Genomic DNA, 11,800 nt, shown 5'->3' on the forward strand with positions numbered 1-11,800 from the left:
CAATATGGCCACCTGGAGGCGCTCTGTACACAGATGGTTTACAGACCCCCTCCCCCCAGAAATGTCACTTCCTGCTTTTGTGATTGGCTCACTGATTTTCCCAGAAGTCTGCACTAGGATACAAGTCAGATTTTTTGCATCCCCTGCAACACAAATGTCATTTTTAGTGAGATACTTCCAAAAGCAAATCACATCTAAAGGGATGCAGACCCTGCCACATTAGAACCCTGCAGCTGCAGCAGCTGATTGTTAATTATAAAGTCACTCCCATTCATTCTGGCCCCAAGCTTCAGGCTGTGGGTGGTCCCTCGGCATCACCATGTACAGTGCAGGGCTATTACAGAGCGTGCTTGCAACTGCGGCCTGAAAGTGATTGTAAAGGCAGAAGGTGCATTTTATGCATTAGGATACAAAAACCTTCTGTATGTAGCAGCCCCCCTAATACTTACCTGAGGTCCATCTTTATCCAGCGATGAGGTCATTGGCTGAGACAGTGAAAAAACAGAAACGACCAGCGCTATGGTATGTGGGATAAGAAAATGATATATGCAGGTGTAAGCAGCCACCAACCTTCCTTTGTGAAACAAGGGTACAAATGTGGAAAAGGAAGAACAAAGGTTGGGAAGGGCGCTACCTGTTTCGAAGTGGAATAGTGCAAAAAATCTTATAAAACCATCTCCATAATAAAAATGATCCAACATAAAATAAACAAATAAATAAACGGTATATTGGTGGTGAGTAAAGTGCATGTGCCAGAAAGAAACGTTGATTGGGCTTAATATCAAAGCACCCAAAAAGTGCTCAGTGCCCAAAGCATAATAATTGTATGCACTATAAATAAATCAAAGGCATTGGCTCTAATTGCACCATTCAGAACTGGAATTTTAGGTAGGGGGACCAGACGTCCCCGGTTTCCGGGGACAGTCCCCAGATTGAGGACACTGTCCCCGGTCCAAGTCTGTCCCCGGTTTTGTCCCCGGATTCAGGGCCGGATTATTGTAGACAGGGCATCCCATGCTGGCTGAGAAACAGCCTATTTGCTGAGATGCAGACGCCCCCTGCTGGACGATCTCACTGCCGCTCCTGTGTATTATGCAGTCCTGTGCCCAGCGTTCTGTTTATTATGCTGTCCTGTGCCCAGCGCTCTGTGTATTATGCAGTCCTATACCCAGAGCTCTGTGTATTATGTAGTCCTCTGCCCAGCGCTCTGTGTATTATGCAGTCCTGTGCCCAGCACTCTGTGTATTATGCAGTCCTATACACAGAGCTCTGTGTATTAGGTAGTCCTGTGCCCAGCGCTCTGTATTATGCAGTCCTGTGCCCAGCACTCTGTGTATTATGCAGTCCTGTAGTGTACCCAGCGCTCTGTGTACTATGCAGTCCTGTGTCCAGCGCTCTGTGTATTATGCAGTCCTGTGCCCAGCTCTCTGTGCATTATGCAGTCCTGTGCACAGCGCTCTGTGTATTATGCAGTCCTGTGTCCAGCACTCTGTGTATTATGCAGTCCTATACCCAGCGCTCTGTGTATTATGCAGTCCTGTGCCCAGAGCTCTGTGTATTATGCAGTCCTGTGCCCAGCACTCTGTGTATTATGCAGTCCTGTGCCCAGCGCTCTGTGTATTATGCAGTCCTGTGCCCAGCGCTCTGTGTATTATGCAGTCCTATACCCAGCGCTCTGTGTATTATGCAGTCCTATACCCAGCGCTCTGTGTATTATGCAGTCCTGTGCCCAGCGCTCTGTGTATTATGCAATCCTATACCCAGCGCTCTGTGTATTATGCAGTCCTATACCCAGCGCTCTGTGTATTATGCAGTCCTGTGCCCAGCGCTCTGTGTATTATGCAGTCCTGTGCCCAGCACTCTGTGTATTATGCAGTCCTGTGCCCAGCACTCTGTGTATTATGCAGTCCTGTGCCCAGCACTCTGTGTATTATGCAGTCCTATACCCAGCACTCTGTGTATTATGCAGTCCTATACCCAGCACTCTGTGTATTATGCAGTCCTGTGCCATTTGCCAATAAAAAAAAAAAATATGTCCCCGGATTTCATTTAAAAAATCTGGTCACCTTAGTTTTAGGACTTCCTTGCGTTCCCTGTTAGAAGTGATAATGGCTTTGATTCTCAGGGGTCAGAAGTCACTCAGCTGCAGTAAAACTTTTCCTCTAATTCATATTTAATGAATTTATGAGATGGGTGTCAGAGAGGATTTGGGTTTCTTACACATTTGTGGTCACAATCAGGATATGTGGTGGCCTAACCTGCTTAGTCACCAACAAAGGTGTCAGGAAAAGATGCCGGCCAAAATCTGAACGGGGGATTTCTATGCTAATTGTATTCATTGGGTTTCCTACAATTGTCTGTTATGGTAATGCTATCTCTTTTTATTACTGAAAGCAATAAAACATATTTAATAAAAAAAAAGGATTTCCTTTTGTCATTGTTTAGGGAGGAAGCATTCATTCAACAAACTTGTAAGTAACCGAGAGATCAAAGTTTAAACTACGTGCAAACGCAATCACTAACATCCGATATAAGCACCAATTTGTTTTATCCCTCCATGCCTAAACCTTTTTCTGACATTTGTTGTTTACAAGTTAAAATCAGTATTTTTTGCTAGAAAATTACTTAGAACCCCCGAACATTTTATATATATATATCTTTTTAAGCAGAGAATAAAATGGCGATCGTTGCAATATTTTATGTCACACTGTATTCGCACAGCGAATGCAATTTTTTTTTGGAAGAAATACCGGTACACTTTCATGAATTAAAAAAAAAAACAACAGTGAAGTTAGCCCAATTTTTTTGTATAATATGAAAGATGATGTAACACCAAGTAAATAGATACCTAACATGTCACGCTTTAACCACTTAAGCCCCGGAGGGTTTGGCTGCTCAAAGACCAGGGCCTATTTTGCGATTCGGCACTGCGTGACTTTAACAGACAATTGCGCGGTCGTGCGGCGATGTACCCAAATGAAATTGACGTCCTTTTTTCCCCACAAACAGAGCTTTCTTTTGGTGGTATTTGATCACCTGTGCGATTTTTACTTTTTGCGCTATAAACAAAAAAAGAGCGACAATTTTGAAAAAATAACAATATTTTTCACAATTTTTTATATGAAATTCCCCCCAAAAAATGTAAAAATCAAAATATTTTAACATTTTAGGCCAATTTGTTTTCTGCTACATATGTTTGGTAAAAAAAAATCACAATAAGCGTATTTTGATTGGTTTGCGCAAAAGTTATTGCGTTTACTAACTACAGGAAAGATTTATGTAATTTTTATTGTTTTTTTTTTTAACTAGTAATGGCGGCGATCTGCGATTTTTTATGGGGGACTGCGACATTGCGGGGGACAGATCGGACCCCTGACTGACATTTTTGACACTTTTGGGGGTACCAGTGACATTACTACAGTAATCAGTGCTATACATATGCACTGTTACTGTAAAAATGACACTGGCAGGGAAGGGGTTAACTTTATTAGTGATCAAGGGGTTAAGTGTGTCCCTAGGGGCGTGATTCTAACTGTAAAGGGGCGTGGCTTGTGATGTAACCACAGAGACATACGATCCTACATAGCAGGATCGTATAATCTCTGCTGTTACATCAGGGAGAATGACAGGCGGCTTTGTTTACATCAGCCGTCTGCCTTTCTCCCTCTCCAGCGGGAGATCGCGAGTGACCGGCGGACATCGGAGCCGCTGGTCACTCGCGCGGACATGTCAGGGAACGAGCGGGGGCGGGAGCGTGCCCCCTAGAGGCTCGTAGGCGAGCGTCGTAGCCCTACGTCGGTTTGCCTGTACGGGGCTGACTGGCGCAGTAAATAGTCGTGCGGCGGTCGGCAAGCGGTTAATTAAAAAAAAAAACAATAGTGAAGTTAGCCCAATTTTTTTGTATAATATCAAAGATGATGTTACACCAAATAAATAGATAACCAACATGTCACGCTTTAAAATTGCGAACACTCGTGGAATAGCGACAAACTACGGTACTTAAAAGTCTCCATAGGTGACGCTTTAACATTTTTTGACAGTTTCCTGTTTAGAGTTACAGAGGAGGTCTAGGAATAGAATTATTCCTCTCACTCTAACGTTTGTGGCGATATCTCACATGTGTGGTTTGAACACTGTTTACATTCGCGGGCGCGACTTACGTATGCGTTCACTTCAGCGCGCAAGCACGAGGGGACAAGGGCACTTTAATTTTTTTTTATTATTTATTTTATTTATTTATTTATTTTTTACACTGAATTTTTACATATTTTTTTTATCACTTTTTATGCTGTCACAAGGAAGGTAAACACCCCTTGTGACAGTAATAGGCAGTGACAGGTACAGGTGTTACGTTTGCATGAAGGGGTTAATGTCATTACAAAAGTAATTTTCAATTTGTTTTAAAAATCTGCACCCTTCATTGAAGTAATCATCGGTGATCCTGCCATGAAGGCTCCTTTATAGGCATTTCCTGTTAAAGTGATACTAAACACACGCTGTGTAATTTCCATTCTCCCTTCTATTTCTGTTTCTGTTTAAAGTATCTTTTTCCTAATCAATATCCAGCTGTCACATGACCCGGCTCTCTCCCAGCCTGTATGCAGGGAAACATAAGCAGGAGGAGCTTCTAGTTCTCTGCTGCTGCTGGTCACATGTTCAAAAAAGAAGAAAACAGCCTTTGGAATACAGAGAAAAATAAATAAATAATATCAATAAACTGTTTCACATTGTATATATTTGAAATCAAATCTTTATCATTTTTTGGCAATAACATGGTGTGAGTGGAATGCTGCCAGTCACAGGCTGTGGCATACCCACCCCCCTCCAGCCTTTGTATTAGAATAACAGGGAGGTGCAGACATGATACAGGAGATGGTCAGAGACTGCAGACATGATACAGGAGATGGTTAGAGACTGCGGACATGATGCAAGAGATGGTCAGAGACTGCAGACATGATACAGGAGATGGTCAGAGACTACAGACATGATACAAGAGATGGTCAAAGACTGCAGACATGATACAAGAGATGGTCAGAGACTGCAGACATGATACAGGAGATGGTCAGAGACTGCAGACATGATACAGGAGATGGTCAAAGACTGCAGACATAAGCCAGGAAATAATCAGAGACTGCAGACACAATACAGGAGATGGTCAGAGACTGCGGACATGATACAAGAGATGGTCAGAGACTGTGGACATGATACAGAAGATGGTCAGACACTGCAGACATGATACAGGAGAGGGTCAGAGATTGCAGACATGATACAAGAGATGGTCAGAGACTGCGGACATGATAAAAAGAGAGAAAAGGTAAGAGGGTGTGAAAGGAATAAACCTAACAATATGCACCTAGGAAGGGAAAACAATGACTGTTGGCTGCTGGGGCCCCGCGCCACATAAGAGGTGTCAGAAGGGCCAATACGGGTTGGGCACCCGCGGCCTGGACCAATCAGTGTTAGAGGAAGTACAAATATTTCCATTCTTTGGCGTTCCCCAGCCGATGGGTTGGCCAGAGGTTGCACAAGAATGGAATGAGTCCAATATTGACTGTAGCCAAAGACATCATCCTTTCCATGATACACTGCATTCCTGACCCACAGAGCTTACCATCTGATTACGCTAACCAATTCAGCAACTAGATCTGAGATGAGATGTACGAATTCTGTGTCCCGTTTTTTGAGACAAGAAACATAAGTCCCCGTTTACTGTCCCTGTTATCTTTGTACATGTGACTGTAATGGATACAGAGTACAGGGTTACAGATAACAAGCAATCGTCACACTTGTACCTGGCAGCACAATGGCTCCCAGGGGCACCCGGGGAGGGAGAGGAGAGGAGGAGGAGGAAAGCAGCAAACAAAGACAAGGATTTCACTAAAAAAAAATCTAAAGGATCACTTTAACTGCTCCAATGGGAACTCTAATCTGTAGATCCAAGAGGACCAGCAAAACATAGATCCCTGGACGAGAAGCTATTCATTAACATAACAAAGTGAGATTGCACCATAGACAGCAGAGGCGGTCCTGGCAGCGGTTTTAGGAAACGTCACGTTGTAGATATCTCCAGGGTTTGGTTCCCACACCTTAGCAAGCCCAAGACCTTCCGCAATCCAACATCAATAGGAGAAGGACAATGAATAACAAAGGTTCAGCACCCTAAATGGAGGCTGAGGCTAGGGTTGCCACCTGATTGCCTTTAAACCCCAGCTTGGTTAGGCTGTAATATAAGAGCCTTCATTGCTATATGGCGATATGCTGTGCCATAATACTATGGATTGCCACGTGGTGGGCTTCAGTTTCTTGTGTACACCCCCCTACCCTTTTTTCCTGAATTAAACATTGGAGTGTATTATTGGAAGGACAATAGCCACAAATACTGTACAGTGGCTGGACAGTTTGTAAGCAGCTTTGCTAGTCCATAATGTAGGAGGGGGAGACCAGGTAGGTTTTACACATTAGAGTAGATTATTCTCTTTAATCCTGTCATTGGTGCTCCAACGAGCCACAGTCCTTACCGGGGGGTGCTGCCCTTGTTGCTGGAAGCCTAGTTTAATTCATCTGAAGAAAAGAAGTGAGACACCCTTCCCTGGTTTGTATACTCCACCACCGGAGATCCTAGAAATCTTCTGAAGCATCAGCCTCAGCTAGGGTTGCCACCTCATCCCTTTAAACTCAAACAAATATGAATTACACAGGTTCTGGGGCTAATTTAATACAGACAAGGCTCCAATTGAGTTTAATTACCACCTTATTCAGCCCCAGTACCTGTGTAATTAATATGTAGTGGGTTTTAAAGGGATGAGGTGGCAACCCTAGCTGAGGCTGATGCTTCAGAAGATTTCTAGGATCTCCGGTGGTGGAGTATGCAAACCAGGGAAGGGTGTCTCACTTCTTCTCTTCAGATGAATAAAGTAAGTTAGGTTTCCAGCAACAAGGGCAGGAACTCCTGGTAAGGACTGTGGCTAGTTGGCGCACCAATGAAAAGATTAAAGATAATAATCTACTCTAATGTCTAAATCCTGCCTGGCCTCCACCTCCTATATTATGGCCTAGCAAAGCTGCCTACAAATTGTTCGGGGGGGGGGGGGGGGGTACAAGAGTATGAAGCCCATCGCATGGCAATTCACAGTAGTATAGTACATCATATCACTATATAGCAATAAAGGCTCTTATATTACAGCCTAACCAAGCTGCTTATGAAGATGAAAAACAACATGGGTTTACTTGAGGGAGATCATGTCAAACAAATCTTATAGATTTTTTTGACTGGGTGACTAAAATAATAGACGGTGGAGGTGCAGTAGACATTGCATATCTAGATTTTAGTAAGGCTTTTGACACTGTCCCACATAGAATACTTACCAATAAACTGCAGTCATTGAGCATGGACTCCCATATTGTTGAGTGGATTAGGCAGTGGCTGAGTGACAGACAACAGAGGGTTGTAGTCAATGGAGAACATTCAGAACAAGGTCATGTTACCTGTGGGGTACCTCAGGGATCTGTACTGGGACCAGTTTTGTTTAATATCTTCATAAGTGATATTGCAAAAGGCCTCGATGGTAAGGTTTGTCTTTTTGCTGATGACACAAAGATATGTAACAGGGTTGATGTTCCTGGAGGGAAACGCCAAATGGAAAAGGATTTAGGAAAACTAGAAGAATGGTCAGAACTCTGGCAACTGAAATTTAATGTGGATAAGTGCAAGATAATGCACCTGGGGCGTAAAAACCCAAGGGCAGAATATAGAATATTTGACACAGTCCTGACCTCAGTATCTGAGGAAAGGGATTTAGGAGTAATTATTTCAGAAGACTTAAAGGTGGGAAGACAATGTAATAGAGCAGCACGAAATGCCAGCAGAATGCTTGGATGTATAGGGAGAGGTATAAGCAGTAGAAAGAGAGAAGTGCTTATGCCGCTGTACAGAACACTGGTGAGACCTCACTTGGAGTATTGTGCGCAGTACTGGAGGCCATATCTCCAGAAGGATATAGATACTCTAGAGAGAGTTCAGAGAAGAGCTACTAAACTAGTACATGGATTGCAGGAAAAAACTTACCAGGAAAGGTTAAAGGACCTTAACATGTATAGCTTGGAAGAAAGAAGAGACAGAGGGGATATGATAGAAACTTTTAAATACATAAAGGGAATCAACTCGGTAAAGGAGGAGAGCATATTTAAAAGAAGAAAAACTACCACAAGAGGACACAGATTTAAATTAGAGGGGCAAAGGTTTAAAAGTAATATGAGGAAGTATTACTTTACTGAGAGAGTAGTGGATGCATGGAATAACCTTCCTGCAGAAGTGGTAGCTGCAAATACAGTGAAGGAGTTTAAGCATGCATGGGATAGGCATAAGGCTATCCTTCATATAAGATAGGGCCAGGGACTATTCATAAGGATTCAGATATATTGGGCAGACTAGATGGGCCAAATGGTTCTTATCTGCCGACACATTCTATGTTTCTATGTTTCTATGAACTGTCCAGCCACTGTACAGTATTTGTGGCTATTGTCCTTCCAATAATACACTCCAATGTTTAATTCAAGAGAAAAGGAGGGGGAGGTTGTACACAAGAATATGTAGACCACCACTTATATTGCAGTCTAATTTAGCTGCTTGTAAACTGTCCAGCTACTGTAAGTATTTGTGGGTATTGTCATTCGGATACCACACTCCAATATTTAATTCAATAAAAAAGGTGGGGGAGGGTGTACACAAGAATATGTAGCCAACCACACCACAGTCCACAGTATTATGGTACATTATATCACCATGTAGCAATGAAGACACCTATATTACAGCCTAACCAATCTGCTTACAAACTGTCCAGCCACTGTGCAGTATTTGTGGCTATTGTCCTTTCAATAACACACTCCAATGTTTAATTCAAGAAAAAAGGTGGGGGAGGGTTGTACACAAAAACATGTAGCCCACCACACCACAATCCACAGTAAAATGGCACAGCATATCACCATATAGCAATAAAGGCTTCATTTAACCTGCGGCAGGGTCTACCTCCCCTCTGAAAAGTGATCTGTGGTGGATCGCTTTTTAAGAAGGCGGTAGAGCAACGGCTTCCAGGCCTTCAGGTGGCGATGCTGAATACCTCCTGAATGCCTCTTTTTGGGCTGATCTTTGGGTTTTACAGGGAATTACCACACCGCAACACCTGACTGGTCCCTTTGACATCAATGGTGAGTTTGACAGGCAGTGTTAATCTTGCTGCAGCTTGCGTAAGGCTTATGTTTTAGGTGGGTGGTAAAACCATGTCTCTGTTTTTACCGCCCCTGTGTAAACGACACCTTACTCTCCTTGCACAGACTGTCAGCTCTTGCTAAACTACTCCAATGCACATTGACACATGGCTGCTGGGAACCCACTGTTTTATAGTGAAGGAGGCTTACATGGAGCAAAGCCCCCCAGTTTTGGCCCCTTCTAGGCCAAGTTCAAAGGTCAGGCAGAGCATTATGGTTACAAGGAATTCCCTCATTAATTCACCAAGTCTGGGAACCCCCAGAACATGTAGGGCTCATTTGGAACCCATGGTAGCACCATACCTAAACCCAGTGCCAGGACAAGGTCATCTAGATTTCAGGGCAAACATCCCAAATTGTGCCCCCCATTCCCCAAAGATGTATGAGCATTATGTGTCAGCGAAACTCCCCCCCCCCCAAAAAAAAAAAAAAATCAAACACTTATCTGCATGCTCACCCCTAAGCATAAACACCCCCTTCTCCCACTACAAATCTGTCCTCATGCTGAAATTCTCCCTCCCAGCACACATCTTTGCATCCCATCCCCCCAGCTCAAATCCTCTCTCTCCTCATATGTCCCCAGCACGAATCCTCCCTCCCCCCCGCAAAAAAAAATCTCCCCTCCTAGCACAAATCCTCTACCCCTCAAATTTCCCCACGAAGCACAAATCCTACCCCCCCCCCCACTCCAAATCCCCCCTCTCTCAGCACAAAGTCCCCTCCCCCAATCCCTTAGACCTAGCACAAATCCCTCCCACAAATTTTCCCTTCTAGTACAAATACCCCCAAATCATCCTTACTAGCACAACCCCCCCCCCCAAAAAAAGAAATTTCCCTCTACCGTTTACTTTTATAGCACAAACCCCCCAAATCCCTCCTCCTAGCACAAATCCTCTTCCCCCATCCCCCATCCCGAAACAATTCCCCCCAAATCACCACTCCTAGCACACCTCCTTAAATTTGCACTCCTAGAACAATTAGTACCCCCTGCGGCTCCCCCCCCCCAATTCCCATTCACAGCGCAAATCTCTGCCCCCCCAATCTCCTTGTAGTACGCCCTCATCAATCTCTTATCCTAGCACAAATCCCTCCCACAAATTTCCCCTTCTTGCACAAATACTCCTCAATCATCCCTACTAGCACAACCCCCCACCCCCCTCCCAAAAAAAAACATAGTTTGCCTCTACCGTTTTATTTTTATAGCACAGTGGTTCTCAAATCCGGTCCTCGGGACCCACTAACAGGCCAGATTTTAAGTATTACCTTGGGGGATGCAGACTAGAATACTGCAATCACTGAGAAGCAAATGAGATCACCTGGGATGTAATTTAGTTATCTTGCAAACCTGGCCTGTTGGTGGGTCCCGAGGACCGGATTTGAGAACCACTGTTATAGCACAAACCCCCCCAAATCCCTCCTCCTAGCATAAATCCTCTTCCCACACCCCCCCTCCCAACAAAGACCCCCAAATCACCACTCCTAACACACCTCCTTAAATCTGCCCTCCTAGAACAATTATTACCCCCTAAAAAATTCCCCTTCACAACGCAAATTCCCCCCCCCCCCCCAATCCCTTATCCTAGCACAAATCCCTCCCACAAATTTCCCCTTCTAGCACAAATACCCCCCAATTATCCCTACTAGCAACCCCCCCCCCAAAAAAAATATTTCCCCTCTACTGTTTTACTTTTATACCACAAACCCAAATCCCTCTTCCTAGCACAAATCCTCTTCCACCATCCCCCCCTCTTAACACAGATCCCCCCAAATCACCACTCCTAGCACCCCTTCCTAAAATTGTCCTCCTAGAACAATTCTTACCCCCTGCTGCCCCCCCCCCCCCCACAAATTCACTTTCACAACACAAATCTCCTCCCTCCCAATCTCCTTGTAGTATCCCCCTCCCCCCACATGATACCACAGTGCCCAGGGCAACTACCCCTCCTGCCCACCCCTTGTCCCTGCACTGCCTGAACCTCATTCCTAGACTGAATCACGGTACTCACAAGCTCAACAACCATCAGGATGGCAGGGATGGACCTGAGGAAGGATAAGTCCGGCCGAAAGAAGGATGCCACTCCATGGCCGGCAGCGTCCGGCGTGCTGGTCTGTGTGCTGACTTTGGCAGGGAATTCAGCCATGGCCGGGCGATGGGTTCAGCGTAACGCAGCAGAGAAGAATACCTGAGCCTGGTATGAGGTGTGTGAGGGCAGCCAAGCAAACACAAAGGCAGGTCTGAGGTTCTCCCTCTACCTGTCATAGGTAAGCTTCCCTAACAACGCCCCAGACATCAAGGTGCACGAGGGGGCGGAGCAAGCAGGTTACACAGTAACAGGATCCCTGACACACGGTGCAAAGTCTGGTACAGCCGGTTCCCACCTGTGCTGGGCACAGAGCGAGCGCTCTCCCTTTTAATTAACTCCGAACACGCCTGATTGTCAGCAGAGTGCATCTACACCCAGTACCAAAATATCAATTATTTCAGATTGCCAATCCTTGGATGTGACGGCTGCATTCCTTTTCTTTTTCAGGCTGG

General features: G+C 44.7%; 1 protein-coding gene across 1 annotated transcript in view; it reads right to left on the minus strand.

Annotated features, from left to right (window-relative positions):
- Nucleotides 1–11,553, minus strand: part of PLLP (plasmolipin) — a 47,891-nt gene extending 36,338 nt beyond the window's left edge. The window contains exon 1 of the mRNA XM_082269615.1: nt 11,271–11,553. Coding sequence (XP_082125741.1) covers nt 11,271–11,405 — 135 coding nt within the window. The 5' untranslated portion in view covers nt 11,406–11,553. The remainder of the gene's footprint in view (nt 1–11,270) is intronic.
- Between the last annotated feature and the right edge of the window lie 247 nt (nt 11,554–11,800).

The sequence above is a fragment of the Pelophylax lessonae genome, assembly GCF_965119305.1.
Source record: "Pelophylax lessonae genome assembly, chromosome: 10".
Lineage (NCBI taxonomy): Eukaryota > Metazoa > Chordata > Amphibia > Anura > Ranidae > Pelophylax > Pelophylax lessonae.